The 23,752-nt window shown below is 42.4% G+C and overlaps 3 protein-coding genes across 3 annotated transcripts in view; 2 read left to right on the top strand and 1 right to left on the bottom strand.

Annotated features, from left to right (window-relative positions):
- The window catches only part of ICK (intestinal cell (MAK-like) kinase), a 51,720-nt gene extending 31,726 nt beyond the window's left edge, over positions 1 to 19,994 (bottom strand). Inside the window, exon 1 of the mRNA XM_005878088.2 lies at positions 19,693 to 19,994. The gene's annotated coding sequence lies outside the window, so the exon portion shown is untranslated. The remainder of the gene's footprint in view (positions 1 to 19,692) is intronic.
- On the top strand, positions 7,147 to 7,536 carry LOC102260942 (PCNA-associated factor). The gene has a single exon (XM_005878087.2). The coding sequence runs from the start codon at positions 7,186 to 7,188 to the stop codon at positions 7,519 to 7,521; it is 336 nt and encodes a 111-aa protein (XP_005878149.1). The 5' UTR covers positions 7,147 to 7,185; the 3' UTR covers positions 7,522 to 7,536.
- Positions 10,952 to 23,752, top strand: part of FBXO9 (F-box protein 9) — a 45,795-nt gene continuing 32,994 nt past the window's right edge. The window contains exons 1-2 of the mRNA XM_005878085.2: positions 10,952 to 10,959; positions 17,876 to 17,882. Of these exons, the coding sequence (XP_005878147.2) occupies positions 17,879 to 17,882 (4 nt within the window). The 5' untranslated portion in view covers positions 10,952 to 10,959; positions 17,876 to 17,878. The remainder of the gene's footprint in view (positions 10,960 to 17,875; positions 17,883 to 23,752) is intronic.

Raw genomic sequence — 23,752 nt, 5'->3', positions numbered from 1 at the left:
TTTTTTTTAAATATATTTTTTTATTAATTTCAGAGAGGAAAGGAGAGGGAGAGAGGATAGAAACATCAATGATGACAGAGAATCACTGATCGGCTGCCTCCTACATACCTCAGTAGCCTGCAACCTGGGCATGTGCCCTCACTGGGAATCAAACCGTGACCTAGTTCGTAGGTCGATGCTCAACCACTGAGCTGGCTGGGCAGTCCTGGGCAGGTTTTTTTTTTATTATTATTATTAAAAATGTTTTTTAGTTCTGTTTTCCTAATGCCATTGATTTTTTTCACTTATAAAATTGAAAGTCATTCAGTTTGCTTATAATAAAGAAAATACAGTACAGTAATAACATATGTGATTGTAATGCCTTTACATAAACATTAATAAAATGTAAATACATGAATAAGAACATTAAATACATTTTATTAAATTAATTATCTGAAGAATCAACAGAGCAGAAAATATTGATTAGAAGTATGTGACATTCTGCATCTAAATCCAAATCCAGTCTGCAGCTCCTTCTTCCAGAAGAATTCTTTCCAATCACTAAGAAATTCACTTATAAGAACATTAAATACATTTTATTAAATTAATTATCTGAAGAATCAACAGAGCAGAAAATATTGATTAGAAGTATGTGACATTCTGCATCTAAATCCAAATCCAGTCTGCAGCTCCTTCTTCCAGAAGAATTCTTTCCAATCACTAAGAAAAATTCACTTAGGCCCTAACCGGTTTGGCTCAGTGGATAGAGCGTCAGCCTGTGGACTCAAGGGTCCCAGGTTCGATTCCGGTCAAGGGCATGTACCTTGGTTGCAGGCACATCCCCAGTAGGAGGTGTGCAGGAGGCAGCTGATCGATGTTTCTCTCTCATCGATGTTTCTAACTCTCTATCCCTCTCCCTTCCTCTCTGTAAAAAATCAATAAAATATATTTTAAAAAAAAGAAATTCATTTAGGCAAACATAACAGTAAAATTTGTTACAAACAAGGTTCTCTGATGGATGCATATATTAGTGGATAACAGTCTGAAGAGAAACAGGATTATCTGCATAGTTTCAAAGCATCTCTAAGATATTTATTAACGTCAAAGAAAAGGATGATAACCCTATAGGGAAAAATCTGGCAGAAACCTCCTTATCCAAGTGATCAAGTTCAACATCACCATTAATAAGACATATGTCTTCATGTACCCTGGACATGATGCTCAGAGCAGGCACAACATCACAGTACCACAGTGGTATTCTTGTAAATAATGCAGAATCTCAATCTATCCATGAGAAAACATCAGGCAAACCCAAAATGAGGGACATTCTACAAAAGACCAATACTCTTCAAAAGTGTCAAGATCACAAAGGCAAAGACAGACTGAGGAACTGTCACAGATGGAAGACAGTTAAGGAGACATGACAACTAAATGCAACATGAGATCGTGGATAGGACCCTGGAACAGAAAAAAAAGACATTAGTGGAAAAGTTGGGGAAATTTGAATAAGGTCTGTAGTTTAGTTAGTAGCCTTGTGCCAAATCCACCTTCCTGGTTTTGATCATTGTTCTATGGTTATAGAAGATATTTATTATTAAGGGAAGCTAGGTGAAGTGTTTCTAGGAACTTTCTGTCCTATTTTTGTAATGTTTCTGGAAGTCTAAAATTAGTTAAAAATTAAAAAGTAGATCCAGTCCATGTTCTTGCGAAGGCTGTGCATGACCTTGAGAAAACTTAAGAAATGTAAACGTTAGGTCTGATTTCACCATACTCTACCATTTAATCTTCCCAGCCCAGACTCCTTCCCCTTCCCCCTAGAACAGTGGTCAGCAAACTGCGGCTCGCGAGCCCCATGCGACTCTTTGGCCCCTTGAGTGTGGCTCTTCCACAAAATACCACGTGCGGGCGTGCATGTACAGTGCGATTGAAACTTCGTGGCCCATGCCCAGAAGTCAGTATTTTGTGGAAGAGCCACACTCAAGGGGCCAAAGAGCCACATGTGGCTCGGGAGCCGCAGTTTACCAACCACTGCGCCTAGAACCATTAAGGCCCGTGGTTAGAGGGCATTTTCCTTTCTTTGGAAGCTCTTTAGGATCAGACTCCTACAACTTCCTTCAGCAGCTCTTTACAGTGACATATTCCATCGCTGATAAATAAATATTTATAAAGCACCTCATGTGTGACAGACCCCATGGTAACATCTGGGGATACAAAGACCAATACAATATGGTTTACTTTCTCAAAGACCTTAGAGTCTCATAGAATGGGGATAAGGGTGATTGGGGGAAGGCGGGGCAGATATGTATTCATGAATATGCACTAAGATATGTCAAGTACACCTAGGGTCCCAGATGTGGGGAGGGAGAAAGGAGAAAGCCCCCTGACTTCCAGGAGGGTAGTAAGGAGAGTCGTCATAAATGTCTGATTATTGAAAGAAAAAGAAAAGTAGGTATTGTGTAAAGAACGGGGTTCTAGCACTCCAAGGAGCAGAAACGAAGGCACAGGGGCGTGAACCTGGGGTGGGGGGCAAAGGGAGGAGCTTGCACCTGGAAGGAGGTAACCCTGCAGTTTTGTTTGTGGACGGCCTCAGATGCCATTTTGAAAAACACAGGCTTTGGCTGCATCCTGTACTACAGGAGAAGAAAACACCTGTAAAGGAGATTATTGGTCAATGGAAACAGTTGGAATATGGATGGTAGATTAAAATACCGTAACTGTATTAAATTTACTGAAGTCTCCTGTGGTCCTGTAAGACCATATTCTTATTCTGAAAGAATATATCCTGAAAGATTTATAAGTAAAGGTCCATGATGTATGCAGTTTATTCTCAAGTGGGTAGAACAAAAATTGTGTGCGCGTATGTGTGTGTATGTGTGTGTGTTTGTGTGTGTAGAGAAAGAGAGTGTGTGTGTGAACAAGCACACAAATGGGGTAAAATGTTAACAACAGGTAAATCTGGGTAAAAGCAAATGGATATTCTTTGTACTATTCTTATAACTGTATGTTTGAAATCATTCTAGATTAAACATTGAAAAAATTATCCTCAAAGCGTACAGGAATGGGTATCTTTAAAAACACACACATACATATCTTAAACATTTTATTTAATCCTAAAACATACAAATGTGGATTTACTTATTCAACCTCATATTAAGCTGCTCATAAGACAGAACACTATCATACATTGTGGCTCATCCACTTCATGATTGAAGCTGAGTCTGTCTGGGATTCAAGCTGTGTCTCAACAAAACACAGAAAGAACATTTGGGCCACAACATAAGCAATTTTGGACTCTGTTTATTTCCCCCTCTATTTCATCTTTTCCTATTTATCTCCATCTATTTTTGATATGACAACATTATTTCTGTATCATTCAGTATTTCATTTCCCAACAAATTAAAATGCCCAAATCATTGTTACATGTTATCTTGCTTTAAAAAAAAAATCACTTGAACCTTGATTTGTTAAAAATCAGCTAACGACTAAATTATATGCTTCAGCCGCTAGGGCTGACTCAGTGGAGAAAGCGTTGGCCTACGGACTAAAAGGTCCCGGGTTCGATTCCATTCTGGTCAAGGGCGGGCTCGATCCCCAGTGTGGGGCATGCAGGAGGCAGCCGATCAATGATTCTCTCTCATCATTGATGTTTCTCTCTCTCCCTCTCCCTTCCTTTTTGAAATCAATAAAAATATATTTAAAAATAAATAAATAAATAAATTATATGCTTCATTAAAAAAAAAGTAGACGCTGACCTAGAAACAACGGGAAGTCAGTTAAAGGTTGTTTGTGTTTTGTGTTGTTGTTTTTTAACTAGAGAATAGCATGGTCAGATTTGCATTTTTTAATCCAATTAGTTAGAATATTTTTCTTCATAGCCAACCATAACTTGCCTATTGTACTTTAAGCTAATTTCTTCATGCTTATTTTTTGTGGATATAAAAAATACATGAAATTAGTAATCAAATGTGAGTCCCTTGGCCTTTTCTTGCTTTAATTACACAACCTTTCCTCACAGGACCTGTTTCCACTACTTTAATTACCTTTGGCGTTCATCTCTGAATCCTCACACACTTCTCCATCTCCTTGAAGAACTGTGGTGACCAAAACTTAATGACTAGCTAACTTCCAGAAGCATGTGGGCTCTTCCCCACTTTTTTTTTTGCAATGGCATTATACTAATGAATCACGTCTATTAACTATTAATCATAGATGCCTTTCTTTGATAATTAATGTCCTACTATTTCCTCATTCATTTAAACTGTATAATTGGGACAATGCTTTCCCTAGAGCAGGGGTAGTGAACCTTTTTCTGCCAAAGGCCATTTGGATATTTATAACATCATTCGTGGGCCATACAAAATTATCAACTTAAAAATAAGCCTGCTAGCCTGGCTGGTGTGGCTCAGCGGTTGACCAAGAGGTCACAGGTTCAATTCCTATGGGCTCAATCCCCAGTAGGGGGCGTGCAGGAGGCAGCTGATTGATGATGTTTCTATCTCTCTATCCCTTTCCCCTTCCTCTCTATCATATTTTTTTAAATATATATCTTTATCGATTTCAGAGAGAGGAAGGGAGGGATAGAAACATCAATGATGGCCCTAACCGGTTTGGCTCAGTGGATAGAGCGTCAGCCTGCGGACTCAAGGGTCCCAGGTTCGATTCCGGTCAAGGGCATGTACCTTGGTTGCGGGCACATCCCCAGTCGGGGGTGTGCAGGAGGCAGCTGATCGATGTTTCTCTCTCATCGATGTTTCTAACTCTCTATCCCTCTCCCTTCCTCTCTGTAAAAAATCAATAAAACATATTTAAAAAAAAAAAAAAAAAAAACATCAATGATGAGAGAGAATCATTGATCAGCTGCCTCCTGCATGCCCCCCACTGGGGATCGAGCCTGCAACCCAGGCATGTGCCTCTGACTGGAATCGAACCTGGGACCCTTCAGTCCACAAGCCAACGCTCTCTCCACTGAGCCAAACCAGCTAGGGCTCCATCTTTTTTTTAAGATAGAGCTGAGATTTTTTAAAAAAAAATTAGTCTGCTATATTTAGTCAAATATTTAATTAATTCACCCCTAATGCCTTGGCAGGGGCAGACCAAATGATTTCATGGGCCTCATACGACCCATGGGTTGGACATTCTCCACCCCTGCCCTAGATGATCACTGAGAAAGCTATTTGTGAAAGCATTAAGAACTTTACTGAAATCGAGATAAAGTGGGTCATTCATTCAACACAAAGTCACCCTAACAATTCTTTCTTGTTACAGTTTTTCATATTATCATAGAACAAAACTCAATTACTCTGGCAAGATGTAACGCTCACCAAGGCATGGTAGCTGCTTTTTCATCTTGTTACTTCTGGTAATTGAGTAATGACCTTATAATGGATCAGACTAGTGTCTCTCCAGGCTGAGATGCTAAGCATTATGCAAGGCTTCGGGGGCACATTATGGATAAGATAAGGGCCCTTCCTTTACATAACTCACAATTGACATGTACATGAAAAATGTAGAAAGTGCTATGAGGACATGGTAGAGAGGACCACCAACTCTTGGTAGAAGGAGGTCTGGCAACCCTTCAGAGAAGTGGAAGGGCTGAGGTACTGAAGAATAATCAAGTTTCATTATATACAAAAGGGAAAGAAAGGAATTAAAAGTAAAGGAGACTTGGGAAGCTATGGTAATTGTTTCAAGTGTCCAAAGGAGTATCAGAGAGAAGGATGTAGGGCTCCAGAGAAGAGAATCATGACCACTGTCTGAGCTTTCTATTCTCTACTCCAGTGAATTATTTCCTATCCTAAAAAAAAAAAAAATGATGTGGTATTATTCAAATTAGCATTAGACCAAGAAGTATAATCAATTCTGAGCATGTCCCAGCAGTAAGTGGTTAAATACATTGGAGATCAGTGGTGTTCAGTTATTCATCATTTTTATGGTGGCCTGAATGTGATGACTCATGTCACGATCTGAAAGTGAAGAACAAGACTCACTGCTGCTCCGGGAAAACAAGAGTGATGGACAATGCACTGGAAAAAAGAGGGAGACAGGGGTGGGGCCATTGCTGATCTACCCAATAGCAATGCTCCTCTTCTTGCTCAGTTTATAGAACCCTGATATTGTTCAGGATTCAATCTAATGAGGGCCGGTAACTACCTACTATCGTCCTGATGCGTGAACTCTGATCAGTCTAAGCCAAACAAAGCAATTAGGAGTGAGGCTATGGCTCAGACTTAAGAGATGGAAAGGAAAGTGAACTGATGATCGAAGAGAAAAGCCTCTGAGAAGGAATCTATCTACTCCCTGATAAAGACAGTTGACAAAAACAATGCCCTGTGTTTCTGCCTTAAACATTATTATATAAAACTGTGATATTTAGGGTGCAGACAAAATTCTATAGGGGAGGTGATAGAGATAGATCAATAGATCAATCATCTGTAGTTAGCATGCTTTGAAAACTGAAAGAGGTTAGCATAGTTGGAGACAAATTACAAGAAGTAATTCTCTATTAGCCCAAGGTTCAATTTTTCCATCCACCATTATCTGCTTCTATTTTGGAAGAACATACAACTACAAATCTATTATGATGCAACAAGAAGGAGTGTCCAAAAGTGGCCCTGGGTACCAGGGTTGCCTGGACAACTAGCCAGCTGGGAAGGGGACTCTTTTATCCAGAGTTTATTAAAGCCCAGCTTCTCTTGGGTCTTGAAGGTCCCTACATGCTACGTGGATGGCTTTACCAGACAACTACTCTCTAAAGCTGACACCTAATCCCAGACTCTGAAAATCATCTGATTATGCCAACACTGCCTATTCAACAGAGCACCATAGTCCAGCATGGCTCTTCACGAAGATGGTGATGAATTGGGACATCCATGCCGCTCTTCCTTGTTTCCTTGATTTGAAAGTTTCCTCCCAAAGAACCTATTCCTATTATCAATGATATACATTCACGCTGTATGTCATTGATAATTATAACTTACCACAGATGACAACAGAGCTTAAGTTAAAGGAAATCAGAGAACCTCCCAAAGACTTTCATACAATCATCTGAATTAAGGCAGCAGTGGTTTTTATTTATTCAAAAGAATGTTTTAAGAATGAAATCAGGAGTATACACTGGGCCCGGGAGATTAGTTTTCTTGTCCTTGTCCACTGAGACATCCTCCGTGGGAAAGTCAGTGGGTTGCTCTCATCTTCTCGTGTCTGAACATGGTGCGGACTAGAGCAGACAGTTGCCTGGGCACCTACAGAAAAGTGGTGGCTGCCCGAGCCCCCAGGAAAGTGCTTGGTTCCTCCACCTCTGCCACTAACTTCACTTCACCTTCCTGGAGGAAAGCTGAAAATAAGTATGCAAGAGGGAATCCAGTTTGTGTGCGCCCAACTCCCAAAAGGCAAAAAGGAATTGGAGAATTCTTCAGACTGTCCCCTAAAGATTCTGATAAAGAGAATCGGATTCCTGAAGAGGCAGGAAGCAGTGGTTTAGGAAAAGGAAAGAGAAAAGTACATCCTTTGCCACCTGGTGACACAGATGATGAAAAAAAATAGAACTTTCTTACTCATCCTTGACTAATGTCTCCTGTTTACTCTGGTATCCTAGGATATAAATTTGCATAAATGTATTTGTTCCAGTTAGCTTTGTTGAATAGGCATTTAATTAAAAAATGAGGGTCACATATAGTTATTCGAAAGCAACTAGTTACGTTATTGGAAGATTTATGAGATAACTATGGTTACTCACCTTAGTATTCAATATAATGCAGTGTTTGGTTTCCTTTGCCTGTTATTAAGCTTCTTGTTCTCGCTAAAAATAAATCATTGCATGCTGTATACAACAAATCTGCTGTATTGGAGATTTGCTTAGATTTTTGTACTGCTGCCATTTTTATTGCCATTAGATTTTTTGGGATGGTGCCATATTTTTGTTCCTTTTATTTAATTTAAAAAGCAGAGTTGGAGCCGAAACCGGTTTGGCTCAGTGGATAGAGCATCGGCCTGCGGACTGAAAGGTCCCAGGTTCGATTCCGGTCAAGGGCATGTACCTGGGTTGTGGGCACATCCCCGGTGGGGGATGTGCAGGAGGCGGCTGATCGATGTTTCTCTCTCATCGATGTTTCTGACTCTCTATCTCTCTCCCTTCCTCTCTGTAAAAAATCAATAAAATATATTTTTAAAAAAATAAAAATTAAAAATAAAAAGCAGAGTTGGATTTCCGCACATTAAAAAAAAATCAGTATTAATTAAACCACACCTATATCCTTTTTAAGAATGGGGGCCAATGTTGAAAAAATTTGATGGCTGTCTTCTCCTTAGAAAAATGTAAGGGTAATTTGATCCTGAGGGTTTCAAGTAGGAAGACTTCATAGACTGCATTAAAAGAGAAGAATTTTCTTAGACTATGCATTTGATTTGGTATCATAAAATAGTACCCTCTGGAAATCAATAAAACATGAAAGGCAAATCATGCCATAAACCTAGAGCTATGTCTAAAGTTCTTAGAGCTACCTTTATATTTTTCAAGATAACAGGGGTATAATTGAAGAGGTGGGTATAATATAACTTAGTAACAGTAATTCTTGCTTCCTCATCACATTTTTTATTTTTGCTCACTGACAGCTGTTGTCAAAATTAACCATGTTTTAACAGATATGTTTTTCTGAAGTTTGTTTTTAATAAATGAATACTTATTTTCACAATTAAAAAAAAAAAGAATGAAATCAGAAGTCTACACTTTCCCAATAAGCAACGGAATTCCTTTTTGAAGTATAGAGACTATTTCTCTACAATTTTGCACAGTGAGCAAGACTTCACAACTGTGGCTGAAATCTCTAAATACGACATTGGCATATGGAGATTCACACTGTGTGAACCGGGAGCTTGCAAACTGGCCGTCTGAGGCCTGGATTCAAAGCTAGGTTCTGAATCTGTATTTGAAACCAGGAACTTTCATATAAAAATCCAGATTGGGGGCTTCTTTAGAAAAACCGAAGGGCTGACAACATGGGATCCTTAGCCTTGTGTGGTAACAAAAAGCTAGAAAAGGGTAGTCACCACCTCCTTAGACTGAGCATGGACTCTTCAGCTCATCACAGTCCCCATCCTTCCTACTGTCCCTAAAATGGTTTCTATATCAGTTCCTCAATTTTTTTTTAGTAACCATGTATTTTTGTACCTTCACAACCACTTGTTTTATTGAAAGAAAAACATCTCTGTTCCTATGCTGCTGTTAAAAGTGACAAACTAAAAGGCAACCTGAAAAAAACCTCCTGTTTAAAGAAAAATTGTCCTTTATTTAAAAGAGAAGTTCAATTTCTTACTGCCTAACAAGCACATAGCTAGTTTCCTGAGTCTTTTACATTTCCTCCTCTGCCCCCACAGCATTTGAATTCACAGCTCCTGGTATAGACAGTCAACACTGCCTGAGAAGTGAGTGGAATGTAGCAGCTCATCCATTGACTTGGGAATTAGCTGACATGCTAAGGGGCAGACCTTCTACATACCTCTCTGACTCCATAGAATAACATAGATAAATCTCTCACTATAACTAATCCACACTTACCTTCCTAATATCCTCATAAATAAAAGGCTAATATGCAAATTAACCAAACGGCAGAATGATCCGTCACTATGATGTGCACTGACGACCAGGGGGCAGACGTTCAACTCAGGAGTGGGGAGTGGGCCTCAGCCAGCAGGCGTACATCCCCCAAGGGGTCCTGGACTGTGAGAGGGCGCAGGCCAGGCTAAGGGACCCCACCCCACCCCCCCACCCCCACTGCACAAATGTGCACCGGGCCTCTAGTATCAAATAAACCCAAAAGGTACTACTACTAATTTTAGTACTTACTATATGTACAGTACTATTGTAGTGCTTCTATATATTAATCTGTTTAATCCTTACAACTGTGCCAGGTAGGTACTATTATTGTTATTATCCATATTTTACAGATAAGGACACTGAGGCATAAGCAACTTGCCCCTAGTACTACTAACATCATCCCCGAATTTTATAGATAAGGACATTGAGACACAAATTACTTGTCCAAAGTTATACAACTAATAAATGGAGGGATTGATATAGGAACCCAGGCTGACTGCACCAAACTCAAGGGAAAGGTGGCAAAAGATCCAAAGGTCATAAAATCTTTTGATGATCTGAGAATAAGAGGAATTAGAGAAAGTACTTTGTAGCTCAAAATCCAAATATGGAAACCAGTGATGTGTCCATGCTAGTTGGCCTCATTCTGCAAACAAACATCAGTGAACCCAGCGGGGACCTGGCCAGCAGCAGCAGCAGCAGCAGCAGCAGCAGCAGCGGAGACAAAGTGATTGCAGACAAAGAGGGGCTGGTCCCAGTTTCCAGTTGGCACAGACCTCCTCTGACTCGGAGTGTCTCCTAGTCCTCAGGTTTACTTTCTGTGAAATTAGGGCACTGGACTTGATGCAGTTAAATGGTTTGCTCAAATGCTCTGTGATTCTGTGACTAGTTCATAATCAAGCCAGCATTTGTCTAAGAAGAAAAAAAAAATGGATCACTGGCCCTGGCCGGGTAGTTGGTTGGAGTGTCATCTGGAAACACCAAGGTTGCAGGTTTGCTCCCCAATCAGGGCACATGAAAGGGTCAGCCAATTAATGCACAGATGAGTAGAACAACACGTCAATGTTTCTCTCTTTCTCAAATCACTATGGTGGGGAGGGGGGACGGGAGGGGAAGAATCAGTTTCCACTTTTCCCATCACATGCACAAAAGCTAGCAAAGAGAAGAGAGTGCCCCAGAGGGACCCTGTATGCTACATGACATTTCTCCTTCAGAGAGGGACAAGTACCCTTGCCTTCGCTGGGCCCCAAAGTTCAGAATCTGCAACAATCACCTCTTTGAAGCCTCCTGCCCCAACCTACACAGACACAGCTGATGGCTTTCTCAAGGCCCTGTCCCATATCAAAGTCCCCACACCTTCCCAGTGGTCAGTGACAGGCAGGCCCGCCCTCTGCATCAGCCAGGTCACTCACCACGCTTCCTTGGCCTCTGCATTCTCACGCCTCACACTCCACTTGCACATAGCAGTTACTCAGAGATTGTCTGAATGGTCAAAATCTGGATGTTAGTCTTTGCTATCCATTTTCTGTACCACCCCTGATGAGTATCTCAAAACTCTCAGTACTTCTATTTCTTCACGTGCAAAGTCACAATGAAATTGTTTGACCTGATCACAAATGTTCAGAATTCTGAAATGGGAAAATAGTAAACACTACAGAAAAGCTAAGACAGGCAGGCGGCCTGGGCCTTCCCACCACAATGCCGGAAGCACTGAGTCTCAGGGACTCTCAGAAAGGCCCCCTCCACATGGTCAGATCAGGTCTTCGGCCTTTGGGTAAGGCTGTACCCAACTAACAAAGAAATACAAGTTGGTTTCACTTTCAAAGAGTTCTAGCCAAACTCTGAAATATAGTGATGGTTTTCCTGGCTGGGTGACATCGGGGGAAACCTTCCTGTGACGGAACAGCCCCAATTCCCTCCCCTCGGCTGCAGTCCTCAGTGGAGGCAAAGAGCGTCTGCTCATGGCCAGCAGCTCGCATGGATGCCCTGCTCATTCACAGCCTGGACACCAGACACTGGGCACAGGGAAGCGGTAGTCGTTCTTTATTTTGGAATCCTGGTAGTCCCTGAACGAATGCCACAATTACTCATTTGTTAAGATCGAAGACAGAAAAGTGCATGCCAACATGGGCTTCTCGAGAGCTGTGGTTTACCAGCCCACTGACCCCCACTCAGACCCTATGAGGGTCTTGATTGTTTTATGCAGAAAAGATTCCATTGCTTTCATCTGCCCTCACAGGAAAACTGGATTATGTGCAAAGTCATTCAGTGGCCCTTCTCCTGGCACCATAGCCAGCATGTAAATTAATTACACTTTGGATTCTAGGTTCACATGTGTCATTACTTGACACGAGGAAGTTAATACTGTTAATTTCTTTTTAAAAGGTACTAGAAATAGCATACGTGCTCATATTTTTCTCTCTGGAGCCCAATTCTTCTGCCTATATACATTTAGCAGAAATGTTCTTTAAGTATTTTGCCTCTTGGATGAATGCCTCTTCCGTTTCCAGAAACTGCTCCATGCCTTTCCTCTGTCTCCACCATCAACCCAGCTTCTGAAAATGAACTCCCCATGTCCCAGGGCCCTTAATCCCCTGAGCAGGGTCCATAACTTCCCATCGCTCCCCCTGCAATACCAAAGGGTGCTTGTGCCTGAACCTTGAAAAAAGTATTCAATCACATGTGGATTATTTCTAAACGAAGACCCATAATTCTATGTGGCTTCTGTGGACTGTAAAGAACTGAAGGGAGAGCAAAATGTTGAGGAGCTGGAAGGATACCTTTACCCTGACTTGTATGAAACTGTGGATGAGCTGGGGTGACAGTCCTCATCCTTAACAAAGGCTGCCCAGGGTGGCAACAGTCCTAGTCCCAGCTGCTGACCTGACTGGCATCCCATGTTGGAAGGGTGGGCAAGGCAGATTGTGGTGAAGATGGGGGAGTGAATGAGAACATATATACAGGGTGGGGCAAAAGTAGGTTCATAGTTGTTTGTATAGAAAATAATACCATAATTAACAAATAACAATAATAAAAATCTGTGTTTCCCGTACTCACAACTGTAAGCCTACTTCCCCCCACCCTGTATTCAAGCGCTGTGCAGACATTACAGCACCTTTAACTCAGGAGCCGATCTCATCTTAATGTAAGGTGACTCACCATCATGTCTAACAACAAACAAATCAACAAAATGTGTCAAGGAAGCAAAGACTTAATGTAAAAAATAATACAGCGCAGGGATATTTTCTGGGAAGGGCCAGTAAATATTTTAGGCTTTGAGGGCTATAAGTCTGTCACAACTACTACACTCTGCAGTCCGAGACAAGACGGAAATAAATGGGCATGGCTGTATTCCAGGACAACTCTACGTACAAAATGGGCAGCAGGCAGGATATGCCTGCAGGGCACAGTGTGTGGGCGCCTGGAACAGAGGAGACCCTGCAAGTAAGCAGAAACATTTTAGCCGTCTCCATAGAACCCTCATTTAACCCGAGGTTACAGTGTTACATGTGTGAACTGTGTTTATCCCTAGAATATAAGCAAGGTGAGGGCAGAAACTTTATATTCACAACTGTATCCCCAGCACCTAGATGAGTACCTGGCATACAGCTGGCACAAATCAGTACTCACAAGAAAGATCTGTTGAATGAATACATTAATGGATGAGCAACTGACAGGTTTGTAAATGGTCATTTTGCCTAGAGGTGATTTTCCTGTGTCACCAACCCCACTCCCACTGCCATCCCACCCCCCTCACACCCTTCTTTGCAAAACTGGACAACTATATGGGGACTAGGGTACAAAAATTATGAATTCTTCTAAAAGCTTTTACCCTAATGTAGGAAAACATGCTTTTTAACAGCTAAGATAACATGTGAGCATGTATATCTTACTTTTCCTCACTCGGGTTTGTCTGAGTTAAATGAATCTTTAATAAAGTCGCTTTCAAAGCAAAGGCAGTGTCCAAGATCACAAAAGCATTAACTACTGTCTTTGGAGAACTACAAGTTCATGCAGACAGTAACTTTCATGCTAGTCAAATATGTAGCTGAGCACATTGGACCATAATACTTTATGTTTTTGGTTTCTGGGCCATTATCTTTTATAGTAACCACGAGGGCCATCACATGTTATCAGCACTTCATCACAGGTTATATTACACCTACAGAAAGATAAAAAATGACACATTGATCTTTCCATAAAAATATGTGGTTCTCAAGCTCTTGGCCATCACTATATATTTATCAAGTAGGTACGAAGAGCCCCCAGTGTGGCGGAAAAGGCACCAAGTGAAACCTTTGGCTCTTCCATTTAAAAAAAACAAAACAAAACTGAATTAGGATGACAAAGTTAAAATCTAGGGAACGTTTAAAGTAAGTGTGGGAAGCCGCCTATTGTCTTCTCTAGCAGAGAGGTGTGGACAAGGATCCCGGAATGCTGGTGACCCTTGAGCCCTGGCAAAGGTCAGAGCTATGCACCCACTGTTTAGTCAGACAATGGTAGCTGAAGCAACTTCCTGACCAGATAGTCATGTAAATCCTTACTGATAAGATAGTCTGTCTAAGGGCTATAGGTGTATCCCAAACTGAATAAAAGGATGGCAAGGCCTGAGCCCAAGAGGGTCCTCCCTCTTGCTTTGGGCTCCCGCCCGGCCCCCCAATTTCCAAATTATTGTTTCTTGTCTCGTCTCTGTCATTTGCGCGCAGCCCCTTCTCCAGAGCCAGAACCCTGAACCACGCGGGACGTGGGTCCTTCATAGGAAGGTAATATATAGCAATGCTAATTAGAATAGATTGAAAGCTGGGTTCACAGAACCTAAGTTCAACATGGGCACAGAAAATGTTGAGGAAACTTCTGACTGTAAAATTAGGTTTTCTTTTCCTGTAAGGAACCTTAATAATCATCCAACACCCTCACTTTATGGATGAGATCCAGAGACCCAATTAATAGGAATGGATTCCTTGTTATCTTCAGATCGCATATTTTTTAATGTCTGAATAAAAAGTGTTTTGTTTTTTTTCTTAATCCTCACTAAGCATGTTTTTATCGATCTTCTGAGAGGAAGGGTGGGAGAAAAAGAAACATCAATGTGAGAGAAAAACATCGATCAGTTGCCTCCTGTATGTGCAACTGTAGAGATAGTTGTGCAACTGATAAGATAGATGTGCAACTGATAAGATAGTCTATCTAAGGGCTATAGGTGTATCCCAAACTGAATAAAAGGATGGTAAGGCCTGAGCCCTTTTATTCAGTTTGGGATACTAACTGTACCCTGACCAGGGGATCAGACCCACAACCTATGTATGTGCCCTGACCAGGAAACGAACCCACAACCTTTTGGTATACAGGATGATGCTCCAAGCAATTGAGCCACCTGACCATGGCAAGAAATGTTTTAATAATCTATTAGAGATGTATCAAATACTCCCCACTTGCCCTTTTGTAAAAAGTATATGAATGTACTAGAGGCCCGGCGCACGAAATTCATGCACAGGTATGGTCCCTAGGCCTGGCCTGCGATCAGGGCCATCTTCCCCAGCTGCCCGTAGCCGGCCCCGCCCCCCGCCGCCACCCATCCCCAGTTCCCCGTTTGCAATCGGGTGATGGGTGCCTGACAGCCAGGGGAAGGGACTGAGAAGTCGGCTGTTCTGCCCGCATGTTGGCCCCGCCCCCACCACAGGTGGCCATCAGGCGATCGGAGCCTGCCAGCTGGGGAAAGGGACCAAGAGGTAGTCGGTACGCCTCATAGTGACTGGTCCAGTGATGGTTCTGCCGTTAGGGTCAATTTGCATATTACCCTTTTATTATGTAGGATTGCAAATTCTGAATCACATATTAAAAAGAGTTGCAGATCTGCTTTCTTCAAACTCTGAGACAATGTCACAAGTCAACGCACGCCAGCTGCACCAGCAAGTCTGACCACACTCTTTCCATGAAGGTTTCGACTTTCAAAGCACACACATTTACTCAATGAGCAAGGATGCTTCGGTTTCCTTGGAAGGAAATCAGGGACGGATTGAGTACCTTTCTAGGATCTGTTGAGTGGTGACATTTTCCTACCTTCGGACAGCACCTCACTACGTGCAGAGATTGAGTACAAAAGCCCATACCGACTTCCTCATCTTCTCGGGAGGAACCTGAGCTGCTTCTTTAACTTCCTATTTGGCTGCAAGTAAAGGCATCTGATTCCTTCCTGCCATAACGCGTTCTTAGCATTTTAATGTAATTTGCCCCAGAAAATGATTTGCTTCACTAAATTATTTTTACAGGGTGGTTTTGTAGAGCACGTGTCTTTATAAGGAAGTTAAAACTGTGTTTCAAAAGTCAGCACAGCCACAACCTAGGACAAGGTTACACTATCATCCCCAAACAATACGTGTGTAAGTTGTCCGGCACACACCTCTGTTTGCACATCAGCCACAAACACTGAGGCCCAGATAGGAGATTTCCGACACTCTAAGCCAGAGGTCCTTCTCAGAACGCCGCAGAATGCCGCGTTTGTCAGACTGCTGATGAGAGAATTTATAATTAAGTGAGACACTATTCACAGGCTGACAGACCAACATATACACGAAGGTCACTGTATCCAGAAATCTGCCAAGAAAGTGCTACGCAAGTAGTTCTGCCATAAACACATACAGTCATACATACCCCACAAGCAGAAAAATAGAAGGACGTGTGAGGTAAAACTCCAACTCAGCAAGATCCTGCCAAATGAAATGGAGGAGCTTGCCTCAAGAGAAGCAGTTTAAAAAAAAATTTTTTTTTAAGGCAGTAGTGTTCCTGGCAAGGTTCAGATGGAAAAACAGCAACAGATCCCAGAAGCAGAGATCTAGCCAGGAATAACCTAAGCTCAAGCCATTTTAAGTAAGGGCAGGATAACACTCGCTAAGCTTCACAGCATGACTGCCCATGCTCCGGGCTTCCAGGCCGAGCCATGACTCGTGGTCTACTTACTACAAGTCAATCAACAAACATCGACCAAATCTTTGTAACATGTTCAGGTCTCTGTGAGTCAGTGTCTGGGAATGAGCAGGTTTTTGTCAGGTACATGTCAGGCACTGTTTAGGCCCCAAGCCATCTTCAACAACACAATCAGCCGGGGAAAGCATTTCCCCTAGTTTACATGTGAGAGGACTAATGCTGGGAGAATCCCACAGGGCCACATGCGTAATAAGTAGAGTCAGGCCCTGACCTCAATTCTGCCTGACTCCAAAGCCCACAATGCCACATTACCATGCATAAAATATGGGTCCTGCCCCCAAAGAGGCTTAAAATAGCCTAAGCCAATTAGAGGTCAATATGGCCAGTATAAGGAGGGCTAAAAAAAACAACACACACATAAGTGTCTTAAGACTTCAAAGAAAGAGGAGAAAATTGAGTAGAGAAGACATTATGAAAAAAGTAGGACTTGGGCTCCTTCGCAGAGGATGGGTAAGATTTCAGACTTGCACAGGAGAGTGGGGAGAAGGGAGAAAGTTTCTAGGGAGAGCCTGGCCCCTTTAGTAGGAGAGCAAGAAGACCAAACCCCACAGAGCGCAAAGATGTATGCTAAACTGAAAACAAGATTTAGGTGGGAGGGATGAAGCCGGATAAAGGCCTTGAAAAATTAGACAAATTATTTTAGAGAATGGAGAGGGACCGCAGGTGGGAAAGCTAGTAGCAGCATAAGGAAGTGATAGTTTAAAGGTTTAAAAAGTTTAGACAAACAAGGAATGCTGCAAATTCCAGAAAGGGGAGCATCTCATTCATTCTTCATTCATTCATTCGGCAAACATTTACTGAGGACTTACTAAGAGCCAGGCTTGGGAGGGTAACTAAGAGGCTGCTCCAGTCTGCAGGAGAGGAAAGGTGTGGTTCTGGATTAAAATACATTCTGTGTAACAGGTGGAGATGACTCATTGCTATGAAGGAGGAAGGAAATGAAGGAAAAGATCATTCCAAAGGTTCAATATTAACATGATTTCCACCTTTACCAGGAACCTCAAAAAGCAGTGAGAATAAGACCAACAATGGGCTTTGATGATGTTGAACAGTCAACAAATAACCACTCCCAAAAGGCCTTTTCTTTATCCTGGTAGCTCATTTACATATATAATCAGTAGTAGGAAAGTTCACTGAGAAAAACCATTTCTTTGTGACCAAATGCTGAGTTCCCTGGGTAAGAAAGACAGGCCTCGGCCTACTCAGATAGGCCCCATCAACCCTTCAAAACATCACTCCATCCATTTGTCAACTAATGGGTACTTACACAATGGAATATCATGCAGCAGTAAAAAAGAAGTATCTCTTACCCTTTGAGACAGCATGGAGGGACCTGGAGAGTATTATGCTAAGCAAAATAAGCCAGTCAGAGAAAGACAAGGATCACATGATCTCACTCATATGTGGAATCTAATGAACAAAATAAACTGATGAACATAAAAGATTCAGAGACATTTCAATGCAACAGACTGGCATATTTCAGAGGGAAGGTGGGTGGGGCAGAGATTAACCAATGAACGTATATGCATATATGCATAACCCATGGACAGACAATAGTGCCAGGAAGACTTGGAGAAGGGGTGGGAGAGGTTTTTTTTTAAGGACATCTGTAAAACTTTCAACAATAAAGATAAATTTTAAAAAATCCCTCCATCATCTAAAATTAAATGGGTCTCACTTAGAAACATGACTGCCCACTCCTGCCCAACCAACAGTTTTGACTTTGGAGATGGGGACAAAGCCAAGTGGAGAGGGGGAAATAAAAAGTGGGCAGGTTGCCCTGACTGGTTTGGCTCAGTGGATAGAGCATCGGCCTGCGGACTGAAGGGTCCCAGATTCGATTCCAGTCAAGGGCATGTACCTTGGTTGCGGGCACATCCCCAGTCGGGGGTGTGCAGGAGGCAGCTGATCAATGTTTCTCTCTCATCAATGTTTCTAGCTCTCTATCCCTCTCCCTTCCTCTCTGTAAAAAATCAATAAAATATATTTTTTTTAAAAAAGTGGGCAGGTCACTGTAGAGGGCTGGACCTTAGGGAGAGGATATCCTTTTCCATAAAGAATCCCAGCACAGCTCTCATTTCTACACCCACTTCTTAGTGTTTTACAATGACTGGTCCTCAAATAGACAGGAAGGCCTTCAAGATTCTGTTACCAAATCGTAGCGCTTTGTTCAGAAACTATTTCAAATGTGCATTTTTATGCATACATTAACTCCTAGCACAGCTAGGATATGGTTGAGACACAAATTCTTCTTAATTACTTATACGTTGACTACACAAATTTAAAGCTTATCTTAATTGTATATCCAGCAATAGTACAATTCACTATTGGGGCACATCCAGGAAGTCCGCTCATTGGAAACGGTGAGAAATGAAAACCGTAGCTATCAAACTTCTATTGCTATAAAAAGTGGCCCAGGGCAAAATAAAAAAAAAAAAACCACAGCTGCCAATACCTTCGAAAAATCCAGCCCTGAATGCAAAACCCAAGGTGGTATCCTCTCAGCACAGTCAAGCTTCCGCAAAAGCAGATCTTTATTTAGTTGTAAGTGGAAACGCATACTTTTTTCTGCGGAAGGATGCCTTAAACTACTTTTATATTTAAAAGTCAAAGCCCTCAATGCTAGTGACAAAGTCAAACTTTAGAAGGTGAATTGTAAAAGAAATTCCTGTTCTGGAAAATCCTTCAACCTCCCTCGCATAACAGGTACTCCCATTGGTAAGAAAGAAATCAGAGCAGGAATGAAACCCCGTGAAAAATGGTTGCACACCAATGTGTGAGGATTCTTGCTCAGACCCCTTTCGGGACAGCCAAAGGCCTAGTCAGGAAAATTCCAGAGCAAGTCCCCCACCTCCTACTACAGGGGCTTCAAATCGGGCACGAATCTCTCCCCCTCTTAAACACTGGAAGGTAAACACCCATCGAAATCTTCCCGACTCCGAGGAAATGGGAGTTTTCATGCCTCCAGGGAAGGGAGAGACCACATGACCGCGCAGAGAAACTACAGCCCATTCACCGCTCCCTCCCGCCCGAATCACTCAAGAGGCCACGGGGCAGGGGTCCTTCCGCAGCTCCGGTGCATCACCCCGAGTGACAGGTCGCCCGGCAGAAGCCCCTCGATCCCTGACCCCACTTACTGGCGCGGCGAACACAGGCGGGGGCCCGCCCCTGCGGTGAGCACAGCTCCTCGGGCGAGTGGGGCGCAGCAGCCCCTCGGGAACTGAGAATGGGGGCGATCCCTGCTAGGACAGGCCGAGGCGTCCGTGCAGGGACGCCCAGGAGGACCGGCGAGTCGCACGGGCCGCGTGGCGCATGGCAGAGCAGCAGGAACCCGGCCGCTCTCCAGCCTCCAGCAGGAAAACAAACAAAAGGCAGGGAGGCTTCTAGCGAGGACGACGGGCCGCCTTCCCTGGGAAAAGTTACCCTGCAGCTCCCCTCGCTGGCCCTGCGCGTTCCTGCACCGCGAGCAGGGTGCCCGGGAGCGCAGAGCCGCCGCGCTCCGGTCCCCGCTGGGGGCCCGCCAGAGCCCGGGGCTCCCTGCGGCCAGCTGACAAGGAATGCGACCTCAGCTCCAAACGCACGCCTCCCTGCAGCTCGGCTGCACACGTGTGGAGATGTAGGAATGGTGGCCGTGGATGCACATGCCGAGAACATTTCATTACAGGTCATCGTAAAAACATTCTTCCTGGTTTAAAAAAAAAATCGTAATTGAGGTTGCAAGACATGGTGAAGGAAATCAATGCCCCTGAATTGCACACTCAAAATGGTTAAGATGGCAATTATGTTATATATTTTATGACCACAATGAAAATGTTTAAAATAAAGGCGCAACTGATGGCCTGTTGTATTCATTTGAACTGTAAGAGCAACTTTAGTCTGAAAGACTGAATTGTTATCCGGGTAGGAAACAGTTGTCTTCTGTAACTGGTTACTATACGGAATTTAACACTTAACACTTTTTAAACACATTCACTTGTATTGTAGACATTACCTTAAATCATTCATATAAGGACTAGCTCTGAAGCGCTTCGAAAAAAGAAATTGCTTCAAGGTCCTCCATTTAAATTTACATAATTGCCCAAGCCAATGGTTCTCAAACTGTAGTTGGAGGCATCAGTTTGTTAAAACAAGTTTGCTGGGCCCTATGCTCAGAATTCTGGTGCTGGTCAAGGGAACCACATTGCCCCAAGCAGCACTACTGTAATTCATAAAGCAGTAACCTCTTACACACTGGATCTGAGTTTAAATCCCCCCGCTCATCACTATATCAGCTTTCTCTCACTATTTTATTTTTGAATTCGAAGAACTGAAGACAGATCGTTGGTTTGTTTTGTTTTTCCCAAAGAAGCTGTACAAGAGGACTGATTCCCTCTCTCCTCTTGCTCCTGTTGGAGAAACCTACAAGACAGTCAAGCTTTCTTAGACTTCCTGTCCTAAGTGGGAAAGCGTCATCAGGCTATCTGGCAAATGTATAATAACATTTATCTACGTTTGTGTTTACCTATGCAACACACAAACCACATGGCAAATGAAAATGGAAAATCATTATCAATGACATGACAAGGAAATAAGAGGGAGCCTAGCAAATTTTATGCTACTCTCATGAAAAAATGATTTTTAAAGTATCTAAAATGATCAATTTTAGTCAAATTCAGTTGTCCAAGAAAGTCTACCTAGCAAATAGAGGGACTATCTTGGTGTACCTTAACAAGTGTCCACTGGGCTAGTAAATGGCTTAGTCAGTAGTTCTAGTCTCCGGGAAAATTACAATCCGGTAGATATAATATGAGGCAGGACAGTAAGAAGCTAAGAAAATTCCTGGGCAAATGGAATGGGAAACTGAGACAAGAACAAGGCCAAACAATTTGAACAATTTACAGCTAGTGAATTGTAAGACTTTATCTTCCCTAACCAACCAAGGACACTTGAGAGCAAATGGTTTATACCTTTCTCCCTAACCAGAGAATACATAGTTTAAATCACCCTGGTGGGGGAAAATAGAGAACAGAAACCCAATTATTGCCATATGTGCCAACCAAACCCAAGGACGGATAAAATCAGGGGAACAAATAACAAACACCTGATTAGAGCCAGACAGACCTAAGAAAAAAGTAAAGCTGACCAAAGAATAATCCCAAATTCCTCTACATGCTCATTTTGATACATTAGCATATTAAAAATGCACCTGGAAAGCTGATGCATATTCTACTGAGGCCCTTCCCTAAGTTTCTCAACTGCAGAAAAAAGGTAAAAACCCTCAAGACAAAGACCCAATGCAGGATCGCTCTAGAACTTTTTACTTTCTTTCTCCTAAACTCTAAGGGTCTCCATGAGACTTATAACTAGAGAGCAGTGGGCAGTGGCAGCTTGTCCGGGCTTACCCCCTGAACCTGCCTTTTTCTCTGACTTTCCAGTGAGCTAAAAGCAGCCCCGCCTTGGCTCACTTCTTTCCTATGACGTTTCTAGGGAGTCAAAGCAGCCCCACCTAGGCTCTCTCCTGTTGCTTCTCTTACCCGAGTCCTTCCTTTGTTTCACTGTCCCCAGCTTTAATAAATGCACTCTCAAAATCACTGGACTTGTATTGTGAAATCTTTCCTGTACAAAGTCGAGAATCCACACACTACAGGTTGGACTGAGGTAGACCTACTCTGCCCAGTCTGGTGACAATAGAACCCTGTAAAGAGGTCGAATGGATACTGATCTAATATAGAAAGTTAGTAGCTATGAAACCTAAAAGCATTTTAATAAAACATGTGCTCAATTTATCATTACAAATGCTAATTATTACTTTATTAATTTTCATTGTTTATTTGCTAGAAAAATAGAAATCATCTGTGCTAATTGACCAAGATATCTCAAATTAGCACTCAACAGTTTAATGAAATAGAGTTCTTAAAATATTTCTATACCTTATTCTTCATTTGCAAAACTGATCTTTTGTATTCATGAGTCACATATAGTTTTCTTCTATTATAAATTCTTACATCTAATCTTTCCCTCAGATTTAAATTTCAAAATCCTTTTAAAGAGATCATTGGGAAGAAAATCATCCTTTTTAATCCTCACCCAAGGATATTTTTCCATTGATATTTAGAGAGAGTGGAAGGAAGGGGGAGAGACAGAGAGAAAAAACATCTGTGAGAGAGACACATCAATTGCCCTGGACGGGAATCAGACCTGTGACCCTTCAGTCCACAGGCTGTCGCTCTATCCATTGAGCCAAACCAGCTAGGGCAGGAAAATCATCCTTAAAAGACCTAAGCATAAAGTCTCTTTTAAAAACTAAAAACCATTTAAACTTTGGTTCTCCATGAAACATGAAGGCACTTTTTATTGGTAGCTGATTTAGGGTGCAACTAAAAACACCCCTCCGAAGGGAGAATCCCATATTAAGACAGCAGTTGGGCTTCCATATTGTATGTAGCTCACCATTCTCTCCTCCCCATCCCCCCTTTTTTTGCCCTCTATGTTTCTGCCCCAGATTCTAAGATCTCCAGAATAAGATAAAGGATAAGAGATTTAAACTCTGTGAACTTGTTGAAAGTAGGGTATTAGTACCTGTTACCTAATAGAAGCTAGAAACTTCTTAAATTTTTGCTGAGTGAAGAAGGTAAGAGGCTCTACGACTGTAGGTTTTCATAGAGCATGCAAAATTCCGTATTTAAAACAATGTCAAGTCTGTGAAAATAAAACTGTATATCGCCTGATAAGAATGCCTGTGGGAGTGAAATGGAGTGTTTGGTCTTTAAGAGGTGGGGCGAGTATCCTGTGCAAGTTCCAGAGCTCAGCGCGGAACTGCGACTACAAATCCCAGAGTCTCCCGGGCGTCGTTTGGGCAGGACTTGCTAGTCCTTCCCCCGTTGCATGACGGGATCTGTAGTGAGACCTTCCTTGGCTGTGGCTGAGGTTACATCCCCCTGCCGCTCTCCTAAACCCATCTTTTCCTCAGCCTCCAGACCCGTGCTTTAAAAAGTTAAATGGTTACAATAGCCTGTGATGTAGCGGGTTTCACAGTTTCCCTGCATTCCTGGCGTGGCACTCCAGCCAGAGTCGCCGCGGGACAGCCCCGAGCGCTAGTTCGATGTTCATTAGGGCTACTTGCCATAGGGTCTCAACCCTTAAGGAGTTACATTTTTTTTAAAGATTTAAATTTTTATTGTTTAAAGTATTACATATGTCCCCTCCCCCCCCCCATTG

This window comes from Myotis brandtii, unplaced genomic scaffold (genome assembly GCF_000412655.1).
Source record: "Myotis brandtii unplaced genomic scaffold, ASM41265v1 scaffold544, whole genome shotgun sequence".
Classification (NCBI taxonomy): domain Eukaryota; kingdom Metazoa; phylum Chordata; class Mammalia; order Chiroptera; family Vespertilionidae; genus Myotis; species Myotis brandtii.
The sequence above is the reverse complement of the archived record's forward strand: the minus strand, read 5'-3'. Positions and strand labels throughout refer to the sequence as shown.